Raw genomic sequence first — 21,310 nt, 5'->3', positions numbered from 1 at the left:
AGGGACTGGACATATTTAATACCCCTGGACCACCAGGGCTAAACACAATTTATACCACTGGACCACCAGGGCTAAACACAATTTATACCACTGGACCACCAGGGCTAAACACAATATATACCACTGGACCACCAGAGCTAAACACAATTTATACCACTGGACCACCAGGACTGTGTCACTGGATACAGCATATGGTAATAGGTGTGGACACTAGGGACTGTATGGGGGATAGAGAGGGCTAGCTGTCAGGGTATGGTGGCCGCTCCCCCCAGGGGGTCATCCATGGCAGGCAGCACTGCTGACACTTGGACAGTGTTTGGGTTCCTCAGGCTGAGGAGATTTCACGTGCCGCATTCCTGACTCATTCCAGATGTGTGAGGGGAAAAAAAACTCTCCGCTCATAAGTCAGGACGAGTACAAGAAGCCTCAGAGATCCCAGGAGCCGACTACTGGAAGCAGGGAAGGACCCCGAGCCCCTCACTCTGCCCCCAGGGGACCCCACCACAGGCCATGTACCCCCAGTCCTGCTGCCTCCTCCTCCTGCTGCTCTACAGCTATGCCGAGGCCAACGTCACCAGCAGCAAGTGGCACCGAGGTAAGGAGGGAAGGGGTTAACCAGACATAATCGCTGTATAATAGACAATAGAGACCTGGGCAGCCCTGATACTTCTCACAGCTGAGGGGTCGTTACTGTTGTATCTAGTCTGGACAACTATCTGTATGGGAAAGGCACCAGGTGAAGGTAGGTATATGTCCTGTGCTGATGGTTTGTTAGGGTCCATTTACACCGAAAGATTATCTGACAAAGATTTGGAGCCAAAGCCAGAAATGGATTTGAAAAGAGGAGAAATCTCAGGCTTTCCTTTATGACCTGATCTCTGTTTATAGTCTGTTCCTGGCTTTGGCTTCAAATCTTTGGCAGATAATCTGTCAGTTAATCTTTCTGTGTAAATGGACCCTTAGGGTATGTGCACACTGAGCAATTCTCGCGGAATTCCGCCCGAATTCCGCCATAAAAAGCGGGCGGAATCCGCGTGGAACATAGCCTATCAGTGCAGGTGAAATGGAGACTGGTTAGATGGTCACAGAGATTCAGCTCTACTACACCTGACCCATTCAGCTCTACTACACCTGACCCATTCAGCTCTACTACACATGACCCATACAGCTCTGCTACACCTGACACATTCAGCTCTGCTACACCTGACACATTCAGCTCTGCTACACCTGACACATTCAGCTCTGCTACACCTGACACATTCAGCTCTGCTACACCTGACCCATTCAGCTCTACTACACCTGACACATTCAGCTTTACTACACCTGACACATTCAGCTTTACTACACCTGACACATTCAGCTCTACTACACCTGACACATTCAGCTTTACTACACCTGACACATTCAGCTCTGCTACACCTGACACATTCAGCTCTGCTACACCTGACACATTCAGATCTCCTACTACAACACCTTGCACATTCAGCTCTACTACACCTCACACATTCAGCTCTACTACATGAAAAAAAATCATCCGAACACCTTGCACATTCAGCTGTACTACACCTGACCCATTCAGCTCTACTACACCTGACCCATTCAGCTCTACTACACCTGACCCATTCAGCTCTGCTACACCTCACACATTCAGCTCTCCTACTACTACTCCTCACACATTCAGCTCTACTACACCTCACACATTCAGCTCTACTACTACAACACCTCACACATTCAGCTCTACTACACCTCACACATTCAGCTCTACTACACCTCACACATTCAGCTCTCCTACACCTCACACATTCAGCTCTACTACACCTCACACATTCAGCTCTACTACTACAACACCTCACACATTCAGCTCTACTACTGCAACACCTCACACATTCAGCTCTACTACACCTCACACATTCAGCTCTGCTACACCTGACACATTCAGCTCTACTACTACTACACCTCACACATTCAGCTCTCTTATACAGGACAAATTCAACTGTCCGTGACCTTGCACATTCAGCTCTGCTACACCTGACCCATTTCTCTCTGTTACATAGGACATAGTCATCTGTACTGCTACTACCGCACCTCGCACATTCAGCTCTGCTACATAGGACAAACTCATCTCTGATGCCCCTCGCACGTTCAGCTCTACTACAATAAAAGCTTTGCTCACATTAGCTACATCTGACAGCTCTCTTACAGGAGACAAATTCAGCTCTGCTACACAGCATGCTTATAGCTTTGCTTCTCCCGACACATGCAGAATTATATCAGGCGCCCACTCCGGCTCCCACTGCCGTCACACAGCTTTCTCTGAATCCTGAAAGGCTATCCTGCTCCATTATGCTGCGTTAGGGGCACATAACAAGGTAGATCTGCTGACACTGTTTTTTCAGGACGTCATCTCTCATTTTTTGTACATTTTTACAGATGTAGCAGAGCCGACTTTGTCCTACATGGTCACAGCACAATATAACACCTGTGGATTTCCACAGAAATTCAGCTACACCTACTACAATGTTAGCAACGCCTTCAGCTCTGCTACATCTGTCAGTATATGTGAGGAATTCCAGAAGCCCCTGCTGATAATCCCAGGCTTTATAACAAACACACTTTTCCTACTGTTCGGCAGACGCGGTATAACTCCATCAGATCTGTAGCCGTGCAGTCTCCTGGGAAAGCTGGGTGACCATTATTTGTGGTGCTACTATAAGGAGCTGTAATAATGCTATAGACGTCACAAGGTTTTAGGCAGCCGTGAATGGTAACTGTTCAATAACACACTCAGCTCTGCTGCATCATCCCAATTCCTCGTCTTTTGGATTGACTCTTCTCATTCCTCTCGTTTCCAGCCAAGCGTCAGCTGGAACGTTGGGTCAATATAACTCGCTGACATGAAGCCGGGGCCGACAGCCATGATTAGTTTTACAGAGAGAGCGAATACATATTTCTGTCCGAGCCCTGTGACTACGTGACATCTGCCCCCCTGGGTATGGGGGGGGGGGGGGGGCTGAGTGAAAATGGAATGGTTCTTATAGAACCCCATTAAAGTATTGCAGCCAAGTTCTATTAAAGTGAATAGAGCTGAATTGTAGTACCACACACAACCTAAGCACAGGGGTGGCGCTGTTTTTGAGCGAAAGTAGCCATTTTAGAGGGGTTAGCCAATGAAAATCTTTTTCTTTCAAAACCTCTGGTTCAAGAAACTTATAATGATTTGGAATTTACTTCTATTTAAAAATCTCAAGTCTTCCAGTACTTATCAGCTGCTGTATGTACTGCAGGAAGTGGTGTATTCCCTCCAGCCTGACACAGTGCTCTCTGCTGCCACCTCTGTCAGGAACTGTCCAGAGCCGCAGCAAATCCCCATAGAAAACCTCTCCTGCTCTGGACAGTTCCTGACATGGACAGAGGTGGCAGCAGAGAGCACTGTGTCAGACTGGAGGGAATACATAACTTCCTGCAGGGCATACAGCAGCTGATAAGTACTGGAAGACTGAAGATTTTAATATAGAAGTAAGTTACAAATCTATATAACGTTCTGACACCAGTTAATTTGAAAGAAAATTATTTTCGCTGGACAACCTCTTTAAGCACCTAGGACCTAGAACATTAGACAGACAGCTCATTGATTTCAATCAGAATTGTGTAATACCTTGTTTTTCCTCTGGGGGGCAACATAATGGTCTCTGCCAGGTTCCCCCACAGATCTCCCATTAAGCACCCTCTCTCTATCTGGGGGACCTAGGACATCCATACATTACCCAGAGCCAATTGGTTTGAATTAGTTGTGTAATGCCCTGTTTCTCCTCTGGGGGCGCTGTAAGAATACTTATCACTTGCTGCCAGGCTCCCTCACAGAGACCCCATTAAGCACCCTCTCTCTATCAGGAGGACCTAGGACATCCATACATTACCCAGAGCCAATTGGTTTGAATTAGTTGTGTAATACCCCGTTTCTCCTCTTGGGGAGCTGCAGGAAAATTAAACACTTGCTTTCAGATTGCCCCACTAAGCAACCGTCTCTATCTGGAGGACCCAGGGCATCCATACATTTCAAGGACAGCCCACTGAACTGTGTAATACCTCATTACCCCTGCGGGGGTGCTGTGGAAAAGCTGAGCACTTCCTTCCAGGTTTCCCCAGTAGAGAATCCCTTGTAGTATATCAGAAAGTGACAGGGTTGTATATTATACACTGATTACGCTTTATATACATCAGTGTAACATAGGGCTGGAGGGTTTGGCACAGGCAGCAGGCGGGGGGTCCAGCTGGCAGCTAAACGCGGCGGCTCTGTGCGGCCCCCCCTCTTCCACAAGCGTCTCATTCACTGCATGACGTCACTGTATTCACAGGATCGGGCTGGAAATGTTTATATATATATGAGAAGTATGCGGCTCCTCCAAGAAATGTCTAGTCTGGATATGATGCTGAGCTAGCTGTGAGAGTGCGAGAGTGTGGGCTGTGTGTGAGTGTATAAAGGTGTGTGTAAGTGTATGAGGGTGTGTGTGAGTGTATGAGGGTGTGTGAGTGTATGAGGGTGTGTGTAAGTGTATAAGGGTGTGTGTGAGTGTATAAGGGTGTGTGTGAGTGTATGAGGGTGTGTGAGTGTATAAGGGTGTGTGTAAGTGTATGAGGGTGTGTGAGTGTATGAGGGTGTGTGAGTGTATGAGGGTGTGTGTGAGTGTATAAGGGTGTGTGAGTGTATGAGGGTAAGTGTGAGTGTATGAGGGTGTGTGTATAAGGGTGTGTGTGAGTGTATGAGGGTGTGTGTGAGTGTATGATAGTGTGTGTATAAGGGCGTGTGTGAGTGTATAAGGGTGTGTGTGAGTGTATAAGGGTGTGTGAGTGTATATGAGGGTGTGTGTGAGTGTATAAGGGTGTGTGAGTGTATAAGGGTGTGTGAGTGTATAAGGGTGTGTGTGAGTGTATATGAGGGTGTGTGTGAGTGTGTATGAGGGTGTGTGAGCGTATAACGGTGTGTGAGTGTATAAGGGTGTGTGTGAGTGTATGAGGGTGTGTGAGCGTATGAGGGTGTGTGTGAGTGTATAAGGGTGTGTGAGTGTATAAGGGTGTGTGTGAGTGTATAAGGGTGTGTGAGTGTATATGAGGGTGTGTGTGAGTGTATAAGGGTGTGTGAGTGTATAAGGGTGTGTGAGTGTATAAGGGTGTGTGTGAGTGTATATGAGGGTGTGTGTGAGTGTGTATGAGGGTGTGTGAGCGTATAACGGTGTGTGAGTGTATAAGGGTGTGTGTGAGTGTATGAGGGTGTGTGAGTGTATGAGGGTGTGTGTGAGTGTATAAGGGTGTGTGAGTGTATGAGGGTGTGTGTGAGTGTATAAGGGTGTGTGTGAGTGTATAAGGGTGTGTGTGAGTGTATATGAGGGTGTGTGTGAGTGTATGAGGGTGTGTGTGAGTGTATGAGGGTGTGTGTGAGTGTATGAGGGAGTGTGTGAGTGTATGAGGGAGTGTGTGAGTGTATGAGGGAGTGTGTGAGTGTATGAGGGAGTGTGTGAGTGTATGAGGGAGTGTGTGGATGTATAAGGGTGTGTGAGTGTATGAGGGTGTGTGTGAGTGTATAAGGGTGTGTGTGAGTGTATAAGGGTGTGTGTGAGTGTATATGAGGGTGTGTGTGAGTGTATGAGGGTGTGTGTGAGTGTATGAGGGTGTGTGTGAGTGTATGAGGGAGTGTGTGAGTGTATGAGGGAGTGTGTGAGTGTATGAGGGAGTGTGTGAGTGTATGAGGGAGTGTGTGGATGTATAAGGGTGTGTATGGTCTGTATGTGGATGCATGAGGGTGTATGTGGATGCACAAAGGTGTATGTGAGTGTATAATGGTGTGTGTGGATGTATAAGGGTGTCTATGGTCTGTATGTGGATGCATGAGGGTGTATGTGGATGTATAAGGATGCATGAGGGTGTATTTGGATGCACGAGGGTGTGTGTGAGTGTATGAGGGTGTATGTGAGTGTATAAGGGTGTGTGTGAGTGGTGTGAGTGTATAAGGGTGTGTGTGAGTGTATGAGGGTGTGTGTGTGTATGAGGGTGTGTGTGAGTGTATAAGGGTGTGTGAGTGTATAAGGGTGTGTGTGAGTGGTGTGAGTGTATAAGGGTGTGTATGTGTATAAGGGTATGTGTGTGTATAAGGGTGTGTGTGAGTGTATGAGGGTGTGTGTGTGTGTGTGTGTGGATGTATGAGGGTGTGTGTAAATGTGTGAGGGTGTGTGTGGATGTATAAGGGTGTGTATGGTGTGTGGTCTGTATGTGGATGCATGAGGGTGTATGTGAGTGTATAAGGGTGTGTGTGAATGAGGGTGTATATGAATCTATAAGGGTGTGTGTGGTCTGTATGTGGACGCATAAGGGGGTGTATGTGGATGCACAAGGGTGTATGTGAGTGTATGAGGGTGTGTGTGAGTGTATGAGGGTGTGTGAGTGTATGAGGGTGTATGTATAAGGGTGTGTGTGGTCTTTATGTGGAGGCATGAGGGTGTATGTGGATGCACAAGGGTGTATGTGAGTGTATGAGGGTGTGTGTGTGTGTGAGTGTATGAGGGTGTGTGAGTGTATGAGGGTGTATGTATAAGGGTGTGTGTGGTCTTTATGTGGAGGCATGAGGGTGTATGTGGATGCACAAGGGTGTATGTGAGTGTATGAGGGTGTATGTGGATATATAAGGGTGTATGGGGTCTGTGAGTGGATGCATGAGGGTTTATGTGAGTGTATGAGGGGGGGTGAGTGTATGAGGGTGTATGTGGATGTATAAGGGTGTGTGTGGTCTGTGTGTGGATGCATGAGGGTGTATGTGAGTGTATGAGGGTGTGTATGGTTTGTATATGGATGTATAAGGTGTGTGGTCTGTATGTGGATTCATGAGGGATGTATATGAGTGTATGAGGGTCTGTATGGTCTGTATGTGGATGTATGATGGTGTATGTGGGCTGTATGAGGGTGTGTGTGGATGTGTGTGAGCTTGATCAGTACTAACACAGAATGGAGTGCAAAGTACTAAGACTATATTCAGGACAGGAAAACTGTATACAATAAACATATATACATACATATACAGCACACATACCACACACATAGCGCACTAACAGGGTACACATACAGCACTCACACAGTATACATACAGAGCCCCTACCATATGCATACAACACTTATACAGTACACATACCACACTCATATAGTACACTTACAGCACTCATACCATACACATAGTGCATTCATACAGTACACATACCACACATACCATACACATACAGCACTCATACAGTATACATACAGCACTCATATATTGCTCATACAGTTTCCATACACTTTACATTACACATACAGCACCCATACAGTAATCATATAGCACCCATATAACAACACATGCAGTGCCCCAACCATACTGGTACAGTACACATACAGCACCCATACAGTTCATATACATCACTCATATAGTACAAATACAACACTCTCACTATCAACATTTAAAACTCATGCTACATCACATATGGTATACAGTAAAGCACAATACAGGAAAAGCACAGACAGCATGCTACTTACAGCTGTGATCATACAGATACATATACAGTACTCATACAGTACCTATACCAGTACATATACTCCCCCTACAATGCACATATAGCACCCCATAATACACATACATCCATCATACAGTACACTTATAACACCATGCGTCCCATAATCACATCCAGCATCCTAATGCTAACCATACCCGCACCTATACTCCATACAACTCATGTAAATGAGCCCCATAAATAGTAATGATGTACGAGATCTCGTACAGAACATAATAAGGTCTCAGAAGATTCAGCCTGGCAGACATTTTTCCATCTCTAAATTGGTTTCAAAACTTTCTCACCGATCCAAAGTTTATCTGCAGTTTCTGCCAAGAATCCTGTTTTTTTCCCTGTTTGAGTTTAATGACCGGAGCTACACGGGATATTACTCGTATAGTCCAGGAGGGACTGGCAGAGGATATCATTGAAGTGTATCACCGGCCATAATGGGCTAGAGGGCTGGAGAAACAAGAACAAGAGGTGGTGAAAGAAGAAGTGAGGTGGGGTCCTCAAGCCTTGGAGGAGAAGAATGATATGGCCCTCAAACATCGAGGAAGAGTGGTGTGCTCCTCATCCTTGAAGAGTGAGTAGTGTGCTCCTCAAGCATTAAAGAAGAGTTGGGTGGTCCTCAAGAGTGAGTGTGTGTTTCTCAAGCTTTGTAGAGTATTGGTGTGTGGTCTTCAAGCCTTGATGAAGAGAAGTGCGGCCCTAAAGCCTCAACAAAGAGTGATATCATCCACAAGCCTTGACGAAGATTGGGTGGTGTGGTCCTCAAGCCTTGAAAACTGAGAGTGGTGAAGTCCTTAAGCCTTGAAGAAGAAAAAGACTGGTGTGGTCCTTGAGTCTTGAAAAATAAAGGTAGTGTAGCTCTCAAGCTGTAAAGAAGAGAAAGGAAAGTCGTATGGTCCTCAAAGAAGAGTAAAGCGGTGTAGTCCTCAGGGCTAGATGAGTTTTGACTTTAAGACGAAAAGTAGGTTTGTTCTCAAAACTTGAAAATGTAGAGTGGTGTGGTCCTCGAGCCTTGATTATAGAGAGTGGTGTGGTCCTCAGGCCTTGATGATGTAGAGTGGTGTGGTCCTCAGGCCTTGATGATGTAGAGTGGTATGGTCTTCAAACCTTAATGATGTAGAACAGTGTGGTACCTAGGCTTTTATGGTGTAGAACAGTGTGGTACCTAGGCCTTCATAATGTAGAGTGGTGTGGTCCTCAAGCCTTGATGATGTAGAGTGGTATGGTCCTCAGGCCTTGATGATGTAGAGTGGTATGGTCTTCAAGCCTTCATGGTGTAGAACAGTGTGGTACCTAGGCCTTCATAATGTAGAGTGGTGTGGTCCTCAAGCCTTGATGATGTAGAGTGGTGTGGTTCTCAGGCCTTGATGATGTAGAGTGGTATGGTCTTCAAGCCTTCATGGTGTAGAACAGTGTGGTGCCTAGGCCTTCATGATGTAGAGTGATGTGGTCCTCAAGCCGTGATGAAGAGTGGGTGGTGTGGTCCTCAAGCCTTGAAATCAGAGAGTGGTGAAGTCCTTAAGCCTTGAAGAAGAAAAAGACAGGTGTGGTCCTTGAGTCTTGAAAAGGACGTGTAGTGGGGCTCTCAAGCTATAAAGAAGAGAAAGGAAAGTCGTATGGTCCTCAAAGAAGAGTAAAGCGTTGTAGTCCTCAGGCCTAGATGGGTTTTGACTTTAAGACGAGGAGTAGGTTTGTTCACAAACCTTGAAAATGTAGAGTGGTGTGGTCCTTAAGCCGTGATGATGTAGAGTGGTGTGGTCCTTAAGCCTTGATGATGTAGAGTGGTATGGTCTTCAAGCCTTAATAATGTTGACTGGGTTGATCTTCAGGCCTTGATGATGGAGTGTTGCTTGGTCCTCAGGCCTTGATGATGTAGAGTGGTGTGGTCCTCAAACTTTAATGATGTAGAGTGGAGTGGTCCTCAAGCCTTGACGATGTAGAGTGGGTTGATCCCCAAACATTGATGATGTAGAGTGTTGTCGTCCTGAAGCCTTGATCATGTAGAGTGGAGTGGTCCTCAAGCCTTATTGATGTAGAGTGGGTTGGTCCCCAGACATTGATGATGTAGAGTGGAGTGGTCCTGAAGCCTTGATAATGTAGAGTGGGTTGGTCCTTAGGTCTTGTTGATGTAGAGCAGTATGTACTAGGTGGTCTAGGGGGCCACCAAGACTTTGCAGTTGCCACCTTGCCAGTCCTTATAGTCAGACCACCCCCGCCGTGGCGTTCATATATCAAATCACATGGAAATCCATAAATCCATATATTCCCTTGATGTGTCGTGTCTATAACATATGTGCCGTATGCGGAGATGATGTACAGTCCGGCCTCCACATTTATCAGTATTACCGCTGGTCACAAGAACCTCTAGGAAGCCATGTGACCTCCTTTTCTGAGTAGAAGTTGCAGTAAGCCGCTGCAGGTGTCCATGTGGATCGTGTTGCCGCCATGCTTGTGAAGTCTCCTGATCAAAGGCTCAGTGTGACGGCAGATTCCTGGGAAGTGTAATGTCAGCGCACATGGTGGCCACATGTTCTGACCGCTCCATGGATCGGCAGGCCGCAGCACATATGGGGCAATCGCTTCTATAGCATAACATCAACCTGTTGCTGAACTACAACTCCCAGCATGCCCTGCAGCACAGTCCTGAAGCCGCCAGCACTGGTCGGATCCCTCTGATGATGGATTTATGGGACTATTTGTAGTTCTATCAGGAACTACCGTCCCTTTGATCAGCATGTGGCTTCAATTGTCAGACACCTCCCTAGGGGAAGACTGATGGCGGCTACAGGCAGATCTGAGCAGCATCAAAGACCCTCATAACCGAGGAGTGCGAAGGTCAGCGCTAAATGGGGTGTAAGGTGGAGAACCCGCTATATATCAATAAAGATAAATTATTGCAACTTCCTATCTTTGTACTGATCATCTCACATTGCAGAACTAAAACTTCTCACAGCTGAGGGTTTGTTACAGTTGCATCCAGCCTTGACAGTCAGTTCTCTTACTTTATACACACACAGGACTTATACAGCAGTATATATCCCATAGGTATTTCTTTCTACCAATGACTGGTGCGCGCCATGTTCCCATGGAGGTGCCCAATGTTCGACGCTTTAATAGTTAGTGTGCCACTTGGGTAAAACTATGACACCAGGAAACTCAGAGGGCAACAGGACAAGGGGTGGGGAGGTCAACAGGACAAGGGGTGGGGAGGTCAACAGGACAAGGGGTGGGGAGGTCAACAGGACAAGGGGGGGGGAGGTCAACAGTACAAGGGGGGGGAGGTCAACAGGACAAGGGGGGGGGAGGTCAACAGGACAAGGGGTGGGGAGGTCAACAGGACAAGGGGGGGGGAGGTCAACAGGACAAGGGGTGGGGAGGTCAACAGGACAAGGGGGTGGGGAGGTCAACAGGACAAGGGGGGGAGGTCAACAGGACAAGGGGTGGGGAGGTCAACAGGACAAGGGATGGGGAGGTCAACAGGACAAGGGGGGGAGGTCAACAGGACAAGGGGTGGGGAGGTCAACAGGACAAGGGGTGGGGAGGTCAACAGGACAAGGGGGGGGGGAGGTCAACAGTACAAGGGGGGGGAGGTCAACAGGACAAGGGGTGGGGAGGTCAACAGGACAAGGGGTGGGGAGGTCAACAGGACAAGGGGTGGGGAGGTCAACAGGACAAGGGGGGGGGGAGGTTAAGCATCTGCCTTTGGGTGGCCTCTACCTATCCCGGCATAGGGGCACAAGCAGGACGTCTGCCTTCTGCTCCCGGATCAGGCACATTGGACGTCATCATTGTTTATGTGCCTCCAGTCAGCACAGCAGGGGAAGTTCAGGGGGCAGGTAAGTATAAAGTATTTATTCAACTGGGTAAACTGGAGGACATCTATCCATAATAGAACACACCTATCTAAGCTGCGCATCAACTATTTACATACTGGGGGCAACTATCTACATACTGGGGAGCACCTATCTACATACTGGGGAGCACCTATCTACCTACTAGGGGCCACTATGTACATACTGGGGAGCACCTATCTACCTACTAGGGCCACTATGTACATACTGAGGAGCACCTATCTACCTACTAGGGGCCACTATGTACATACTGGGGAGCACCTATCTACCTACTAGGGGCCACTATGTACATACTGGGGAGCACCTATCTACCTACTAGGGGCCACTATGTACATACTGGGGAGCACCTATCTACCTACTAGGGGGCAACTATCTACATACTGGGGAGCACCTATCTACCTACTAGGGGGCAACTATCTACATACTGAAAAGAACCTATCTACCTACTGGGGGCAACTATGTACATACTGGGGAGCACCTATCTACCTACTGGAGGCAACTATCTACATACTGGGGGGCACTTATTTAACTACTAGAGGGTAACTACATACTGGGGGGTAACTATCTACCTACTGGGGGAAACTATTTACATGCTGGGGAGCACCTATTTACCTACTAGGGGGTAACTACATACTGGGGAGCGCCTATCTACCTATGTGGGGCTACCTATTGGGGGGTACAAATACCTACAGGGGGCACTTATCTGTACTGAGGGGCAACTATCAACACACTGGGGGAACCTATTTTCTATACAGTGGGGCAATTATCTGCCTACTGAGGGGAAATAATCTTCTGGGGGCAATTACCGACCTGCTTTATACTAAAAGGGCATTACTACCTTTGAGGCACTATGAGTGTAGACCAGTGCAGAGCCTGATATGTGTGTCTGATCCTGCGGGTAAGGATTGTGGATGGGAGAAGCCATCAGTCACTGGATGGGGGTCATGGTCATAACATTCTGTTTCCTCATCCTCATTATGGGGTATTGAATGCAGAAAGATGCAGAAACATAAAATATATATATATATATATATATATATATATATATATTCGGAATGCAATGTATATTTAGGGAAGTTTGGCACCACGCCTCTTAGTGGGCGGTCCATGGATAACCCCGCCCCAGAGGAGCTGCAGCAATACCAAGCAAGAGAGAAGTTGGCCAGAGTATTAAGATATAGGGTGACTATGTATATCCACTTCTTGTAATTGCGCCCCCTAGCTTCCCGTAAGATACCTCGATGTAGGATGTGTCCTCAGATGACCGGGATGTTCTCTGCTCGCTGGGTAGAGCTGCTGGATACCAGAACTGGGAATCTGGCAGAACAAGTCGAAGACAATGACCTGAAGTGAACCAGGGGAGCGGAGAACACGCTGATGAGGTGGGCGATGGCAGTGCGACCTGCTAAGGGCGGGGGAGTCCAGACATCAAGGGGTTAACATAGGCCAGCTGGACTTTTCCATTGCGCTGAATGGGGAGACCCCTGGCAGGGAGCGTACAATGACCCCATTTAGCTGCGTCCCCACCCAGTAACACACTGACCGGCTTCTCTCAGGTCCCGGTGGTGCCCGCACTCCCTGCCAGGTCCCTGGGAATGTATTTATAACACACTGGCACCAGTCAGAGCCCACAGGGTGAGGTATGGAAACGTGACGCCCGCCCGCTGAATCATACCTTCTTTTTTAGGACTCCGGTGTTAATTTTAGGACAGACGTTAATATGTTCCTATAGCAGAGTGATTGTGCACCTTCTCCCTGGTCTATTATACAGCATAGTCAGACAAGATGAGGGATGCGAGAAGAGTCAGCAGAGCCCTGCCGGGGTGGGAGCAGGGGGCAGATAACTATAGAGGGGGCAGCTAGCTATAATAGAGTTCCTGTGGAGTATATAATCTCCCATTGTGTAATACCACATTCCTCCAGCAGTGGCCGCTGTTGGGAAGTACATACAGCAGCTTGTAGTCTTCTCTGTGGCGATCACAGCTGATCGATGAAGGATTAAAGGGGTTGTTTACCAAATTTTTTTTTTCTTTCAAGTCAACTGGTCCCATCAAGTGTTAGAGAGTTGTAATTTATTTCTATTAAAAAATTTCCAGTCTTACAGTACTTATCAGCTGCTGTATGTCCTGCAGGAAGTGGTGTATTCTTTCCAGTCTAGAGAGCAGGAGAGGTTTTCTATGGGGATTTGCTCCTGCTATTCACAGTTCCTATAATTGACACAGGTGGCAGCAGAGAGTAGTGTGACAGACTGGAGAGAATACACCACTTCCTGCAGGACATCAGTACTTATTAGCTGCTGTATGTCCTGCAGGAAGTGGTGTATTCTCTCCAGTCTGACACAGTGCTCTCTGCTGCCCCCTCTGTCCATGTCAGGAAATGTGAATAGCAGGAGCAAATCCCCATAGAAAACCTCTCCTGCTCTCCAGACTGGAAAGAACACATCACTTCCTGCAGGACATCCAGCAGCCGATAAGTACTGGAGATTTTTAATAGAAATAAATTACAAATCTCTGGCACTTGCTGGAACCAGTTCATTTGAAAGATTTTTTTGTGTGTGTGTGTGTGTGTGTTTTTTTAAGCCTCCAGACTCTCAGCAAGTGACTGGCAGCAGGTCCTCTTTTAGAAAAGAGGTTGACACCCCCTTTAAGTATCATTACTTTGTCTATCATCGAAGGTCGTCTGTAAGAAATATTGGGGTCTGTACAGGTTTTAAGCTTCTGGCTATAAACAACAATGTTCCCATTTTCTGACAATAAGAAGAAAAAAATAAAAATAATTTACGAAAAATGAAACGCAAGGTATGTAATAATTAAAGGGGGACTCCACTTGGACGAATCTCTACTTGTTAGAGGGATACAATGACCATGAGTCCCTAAATAATCTTCAGGGAAACCTTACAGTATATAATCAATTCTCCCACAGCGCCCCCACAGGCGAAATGAGGCATTACATGCAGCCTATTAAAGTCAAGGGGGAGATTTATCAAACATGGTGTAAAGTGAAACTGGCTCAGTTGCCCCTAGCAACCAATCAGATTCCACCTTTCATTCCTCACAGACTCTTTGGAAAATGAAAGGTGGAATCTGATTGGTTGCTAGGGGCAACTGAGCCAGTTTCACTTTACACCATGTTTGATAAATCTCCCCCATTGTGTTGTCTGTGTAATACAGGACAAGGCGGGTCCTCCAGAGAGAGACACTCTTTTTAAGAGATTAGATCCTAAAAAGAAGACTTTCCCAATAGGGTATTTTTTTTTAACTGGACAATTCCTTTAAGCTTTGCTTGTATAAAATCAGAGGACCCCTTTAAGAAAGAAGAAATGAATTGGAATGTGAATTGGCAGGTTGTACAGTAGAACGCCCACGTGTCCTCAGGACTCCTGTATACCGTACAGTACACTCCATTAATACAGCGTTATATACACTCACACACAATCCTTATATGTCTAATATCACCGCAATCTGCCAAAACACATAGTAGTGACACCGCCTGCGCCGGCCCCGAGACGCATTCCAAGACACCGTTATATGGAGCCGGATGGTAGAGTAGTCATTTAACGCCTTACACATGATTCTGATTTCTCTTTTGAGTCGCGGCCATAAAGCGGCACAAAACTTTCCAGCTATCAAAACAATCGAATAATACTGGTATAGCTGGTATAACCTGGGGATCTCCTGTATATAATTATATATGTACAGCTGGTATAACCTGGGTATATACTGTATATATTTATATATGTACAGCTGCTATAACCTGGGGATCTCCTGTATATAATTATATATGTACAGCTGCTATAACCTGGGGATCTCCTGTATATAATTATATATGTACAGCTGGTATAACCTGGGGATCTCCTGTATATAATTATATATGTACAGCTGCTATAACCTAGGTATGAGCGTTATAGTCTGGGGTCACTGTGTAACCTGTTCTCTTGTCCCCTCAGCCGTGTTTTTTCCATCCGCCCACCGTGTGCGCCGTTCCTCTCCGGAGCTCCTGGACCCCGTTCTTCAGATGTCTCTGCCAGAGGTGGAGCTGCTCTATGAGGTCAGTGGAAAATCTATAGATTCCTTCCAAGATGTGTGATGACAGGGAAGGTCTTATCCTGAGCATTGCTGGAATAGTGCGACTGATTGTATGAGGTGGACGCCCTCCCCAGCGCACATGCTGCTGACATATAACATATAGCTGTATATAAGTCCCAGAACACTGAGGAAACTGTCCAGAGACAGAGAAACCTCATTTTAGTGACACGATAGATAGATAGATAGATAGATAGATAGATAGATAGATAGATAGATAGATAGGAGATAGATAGATAGATAGATAGATAGATAGATAGATAGATAGATAGATAGATAGGAGATAGATAGGAGATAGATAGATAGATAGGAGATAGATAGATAGATAGATAGATAGATAGATAGATAGATAGATAGATAGGAGATAGATAGATAGATAGATAGATAGATAGATAGATAGATAGGAGATAGATAGATAGATAGATAGATAGATAGATAGATAGATAAATAGATAGGAGATAGATAGATAGATAGATAGATAGATAGATAGATAGGAGATAGATAGGAGATAGATAGATAGGAGATAGATAGATAGATAGATAGATAGATAGATAGATAGATAGATAGGAGATAGAAAGGAGATAGATAGATAGATAGATAGATAGATAGGAGATAGATAGATAGATAGATAGATAGATAGATAGATAAATAGATAGGAGATAGATAGATAGATAGATAGATAGGAGATAGATAGGAGATAGATAGATAGGAGATAGATAGATAGATAGATAGATAGATAGATAGATAGGAGATAGAAAGGAGATAGATAGATAGATAGATAGATAGATAGATAGATAGATAGATAGGAGATAGATAGATAGATAGATAGATAGGAGATAGATAGGAGATAGATAGATAGATAGATAGATAGATAGATAGATAGATAGATAGATAGATAGGAGATAGATAGATAGATAGATAGATAGATAGATAGATAGATAGGAGATAGATAGATAGATAGATAGATAGATAGATAGATAGATAAATAGATAGGAGATAGATAGATAGATAGATAGATAGATAGTTAGGAGATAGATAGATAGATAGATAGACAGGAGATAGATAGATAGATAGATAGATAGATAGGAGATAGATAGATAGATAGATAGATAGATAGATAGATAGATAGGAGATAGATAGATAGATAGGAGATAGATAGATAGATAGATAGATAGGAGATAGATAGATAGGAGATAGATAGATAGATAAAACACAGCAATCACTGAACTCAGGGAGAACAGTGAAAAATTCCATTGGAGTACTCATTTATGAGTCTCCATTGATTGTCCCATACATAATTTGAATATGCAAAAAAGGGGTCCGTGGAGCCTCAGTTACGAGTCTCAAAACACGGGAATAGCCAGATATCCCTCTCTCCAGAGAAGGAAGCCCATTGCCAAGGGGTGCCTCCTAGTGGGGAGAGCACCAAACCACCCTGATACGTAGTCCCTCAGGTCCCAGTAGCCAGAATCCTGCTCCACGCTGACGAGGGGCAAATACCCAGAAACTGCAGTCTGTGGATGGATGCCTAGCCTTGGTAACCCTTGTCTTATGTCGTTACACTCGCCACAGAGTTAGACTTTGACTCACAGGGGCCACCCTGGTGTTTCCCTATTTAGGTCCCAAAGCTCGCAACAGAGTGAGGACCTGAGGGACTACCTATCAGGGTGGTTTTGTGCTCTCCCCACTAGGAGGCACCCCTTGGCAATGGGCTCTGGAGAGAGGGATATCTGGCTATTCCCGTGTTTTGAGACTCGTAACTGAGGCTCCACGGACCCCTTTTTTGCATAGATAGATAGATAGGAGATAGATAGATAGATAGATAGATAGATAGATAGATAGATAGGAGATAGATAGGAGATAGATAGATAGATAGATAGATAGATAGATAGATAGATAGATAGGAGATAGATAGATAGATAGATAGATAGATAGATAGATAGATAGGAGATAGATAGATAGATAGATAGATAGATGATAGATAGATAGATAGATAGATAGATAGATAGATAGATAGGTGATAGATAGATAGATAGGAGATAGATAGATAGATAGATAGAAGATAGATAGGAGATAGATAGATGATAGATAGAGATAAATTAAGATAACCTGCCCATATCCTCAATATATATATATATATGTCAGTAGAAATATAACTGATAGTTGGATGTTATATCCCAGACTCACGGCTCCTTCTTCTCCTTCTGCTTCTTCTTCTTCTTCTTCTTCTTCTCCTTCTCCTTCTTCTCCTTTTCCTTCTCCTTCTTCTTTTTCTTCTCCATCTTCTCCTTCTGCTTCTTCCTCTTCTCCTTCTCCTTCTTCTTCTTCTTCATCTTCTCCTTCTTCTCCTTCTCCTTCATCATCATCTTTTTTTTCATCTCCTTCTTCTTCTTCATCTTCTCCTTCTTCTTCTTTATGTTCTCCTTCTTCTTCTTCATCTTCTCCTTCTTCATCTTCTCCTTCTTCATCATCTTCTCCTTCTTCATCATCTTCTCCTTCTTCTTCTTCTTCTTCTCTTTCTCCTCCTTCTCCTTCTTCTTCTCCTACTTCTCCTACTCCTTCTTCTCCTTCTGCTTCTTCCTTTTCTCCTTCTTCTCCTTCTTCTCCTTCTCCTTCTTCTCCTTCTTCTCCGTCTTCTTCTTCATCATCTTCTCCTTCTTCTCCTTCATCATCATCTTTTTTTTCATCTCCTTCTTCTTCTTCATCTTCTCCTTCTTCTTCATCTTCTCCTTCTTCTTCTTCATCTTCTCCTTCTTCATCTTCTCCTTCTTCTTCATCATCTTCTCCTTCTTCTTCTTCTCTTTCTTCTCCTTCTTCTTCTCCTTCTTCTCCTTCTTCTTCTTCTTCTTCTTCTTCATCTTCTCCTTCTCTTCTTCTCCTTCTCCTTCATCATCATCTTTTTTTTCATCTCCTTCTTCTTCTTCATCTTCTCCTTCTTCATCTTCTCCTTCTTCATCTTCTCCTTCTTCATCATCTTCTCCTTCTTCATCATCTTCTCTTTCTTCTTCATCTTCTCCTTCTTCTCCTTCATCATCATCTTTTTTTCATCTCCTTCTTCTTCATCATCTTCTCCTTCTCCTTCATCTTCTCCTTCTTCTTCTTTATCTTCTCCTTCTTCTTCTTCTTCTTCATCTTCTCCTTCTTCATCTTCTCCTTCTTCATCATCATCTTCTCCTTCTTCTTCTTCTTCTTCTTCTCCTTCTCTTTCTCCTCCTTCTCCTTCTTCTTCTCCTACTTCTCCTACTCCTTCTTCTCCTTCTTCTCCTTCTTCTTCTCCTTCTTCTTCTCCTTCTGCTTCTTCCTTTTCTCCTTCTTCTCCTTCTTCTCCTTCTCCTTGTTCTCCTTCTTCTCCGTCTTCTTCTTCTTCTTCATCTTCTCCTTCTTCTCCTTCATCATTTTCTCCTTCTTCTTCTTTATCTTCTTCATCTTCTCCTTCTTCATCTTCTCCTTCTTCATCATCATCTTCTCCTTCTTCTTCTTCTTCTTCTTCTCTTTCTCCTCCTTCTCCTTCTTCTTCTCCTACTTCTCCTACTCCTTCTTCTCCTTCTTCTCCTTCTTCTCCTTCTTCTCCTTCTTCTCCTTCTTCTCCTTCTTCTCCTTCTTCTCCTCCTCCTTCTCCTCCTTCTTCTCCTTCTCCTCCTTCTTCTCCTTCTTCTTCTTCTCCTTCTCCTTCTTCTCCTTCTTCTCCTTCTCCTTCATCTTCTCCTTCTCTCTCCAGTTCTTATCCACCGGAGTGCGGATCGATCCGGATGAGCGGCTGAGGCTCCGTGACCCGGAGTTGTCCTCTCTCAGGAAGGCCACCACCTTTGACGTTGTGTGCAATGATGTGATCCCTAAGTCTATCTCGGAGATCCGCAGGCTGGGGGACGTCCTGTCCCACGTCCCCGGCCCCCTGAGGAGGGAAGACTTTGAGAGGACGCTTCTGACCATGGCCTACGGGGCCCTGAAGACCTCCCAGTCAGAGGACAGCGACCAGCAGAAGTTCTGGATGCAGAGCCTGACCAAGCTCTTCATAGCCCTGAGGAGAGACCTGATGTTCCCCTATGATAAAGGGGGACACCGCTGAGCTGGGGGGCTCCGCATCCCCCACCCCTGCATGTTGTCATAGACCCAACACTACATCAGAGAACATAATTTATTCTACCAAATGCAATGGAGATGGATCTAAGGACTACTAGAAGATCCAAGATGGTGCTGTGTCCTGGACACCGGGGATGGGTTATAGGGGGGGGGGGGGGGTCATTGTATAATGTAGACTTGTTTATTGTGAACTATTACAGAGATTTAGCACATGGAAGCCCCCTTTAAATTCTGGTATATAATTAGCCAACCTGCTAGGTTTAGTTGTATCCACTATCAACCAGCAGAATAGTGAGTGCAGCTCTGGAGTATAATACAGGATGTAACTCAGGATCAGTAATGTATGTACACAGTGACCCCCACCAGCAGAATAGTGAGTGCAGCTCTGGAGTATAATGAACTTTTTAATTCCTTCTTGTTCTGTATATGACGCGTGCTGCGTTGATGAAAGTTGGACCTCCCCTTTAAGTGTTACATATCATCTCTTACACCTCTGTATATACCGCTCACCGGGAATTTGGGTAAAATATTAAAATCTATAAACATGTCTGTGAAAAGTTCACTGTTTCTCCACTATGGACAGTGTGGTATCTTACAGTATGCCTATAGATGGCGCTGTTTCCTCCAGTCCTATGTCGGGGCTGTCAGTGAGTCCTCCATGGCCCCGCTCCCGTTTTGTGTTGCATTATTATGTGAATAAATGTTATTAAAGCTTTGGCTCTCGTCTTCTCTTATTATCAAGTGTTTTCTAACTTGTCTATAAGCAGATATATACTGGGGAGGGGGGCGCTATATTGCCTACAACTTTAGCTCCAATCCACACAGCGCTATATAAATTCTCATTGTAGACCTGGTGTTATATATAAGTGTAGAGCTCCCTCTAGTGGATATAGTTTGCAACACTAACATAAAGCAAGAAACACTCCACAGCAGTAAAGCTCTGCAGCTCTCTAGCGACACCTTTTGGAGGGTAGCTTTTTCTTCAAGCCAATGTTTGGCTCCTTTGAGAAGCCTTAGAACATGACAGGGGATTTAAAAAAAAACAAAAAAACATCCCACATTACGCTGGAACATGACCAAGGCCATGGTAAGGCAGAGCATGGAACAGGAGCCACAGAGCTACTGTGCACATAGTCTGATACCAGAGAGCAGTGCATCATGGGAGCTCATGGGATCACCAGCACAGGTAACACTAAGCTGTGAGATCACATGTCTGACAGCAGGTGGAGATGCTGACAGTTACCAACGGCAACCAACAGAATTTTGGGAATGTTTAGAATGTTTGAAAATAAACACAAAACAGTCAACTGACAAAACTGATCAAATTTTTAACTGATTTTTAGTCCTTGGATCATGGATGATGGATGATGGAATGTGCTTAGGAGCCAAGTTCTGCCCGTTCACAGCAGATGACACTCACCCTCAGCAGCCGGGATCAGAGATAACTCTAATCCCTGCTGTTTAACTCCCTGGATGCCACATTTAATAGTGACCATGGGGTTAAAGGGAAGTTCAGAAAAATTAGCTGCTTTCTTTGAGAGACAGCGCCACCCTTGTCCTCAGTTTGTGTGTGGTATTGCATCTTAGTTTCATTACGTTGTAATACCGTATACAACCTGAGGACAGGGGTGGCGCTGTTTTTGAAGGAAAGCAGAAGTTTTTTCTTTTCTAATTCTGGATAACCCCTTTAACGTCATTAACCTCCTATTTGTTTATT

The 21,310-nt window shown here is 45.1% G+C and overlaps 2 protein-coding genes across 2 annotated transcripts in view; both read left to right on the top strand.

The window, feature by feature from the left end:
• MTPN (myotrophin) overlaps nucleotides 1–21,310 on the top strand; it is a 230,721-nt gene that overhangs the window by 103,008 nt on the left and 106,403 nt on the right. The window lies entirely within an intron of this gene.
• FAM180A (family with sequence similarity 180 member A) lies at nucleotides 374–19,931 on the top strand. Its single transcript, XM_069952039.1, has 3 exons — nucleotides 374–595; nucleotides 15,378–15,478; nucleotides 19,232–19,931. Exons 1-3 carry the CDS (start codon nucleotides 511–513, stop codon nucleotides 19,577–19,579), a joined length of 534 nt encoding a protein of 177 aa, XP_069808140.1. The 5' UTR covers nucleotides 374–510; the 3' UTR covers nucleotides 19,580–19,931.

Source organism: Dendropsophus ebraccatus, chromosome 1 (assembly GCF_027789765.1).
Source record: "Dendropsophus ebraccatus isolate aDenEbr1 chromosome 1, aDenEbr1.pat, whole genome shotgun sequence".
NCBI classification, from domain to species: domain Eukaryota; kingdom Metazoa; phylum Chordata; class Amphibia; order Anura; family Hylidae; genus Dendropsophus; species Dendropsophus ebraccatus.
Note: the sequence above shows the minus strand (reverse complement) of the source record. Positions and strands in the feature narration are given on the sequence as shown.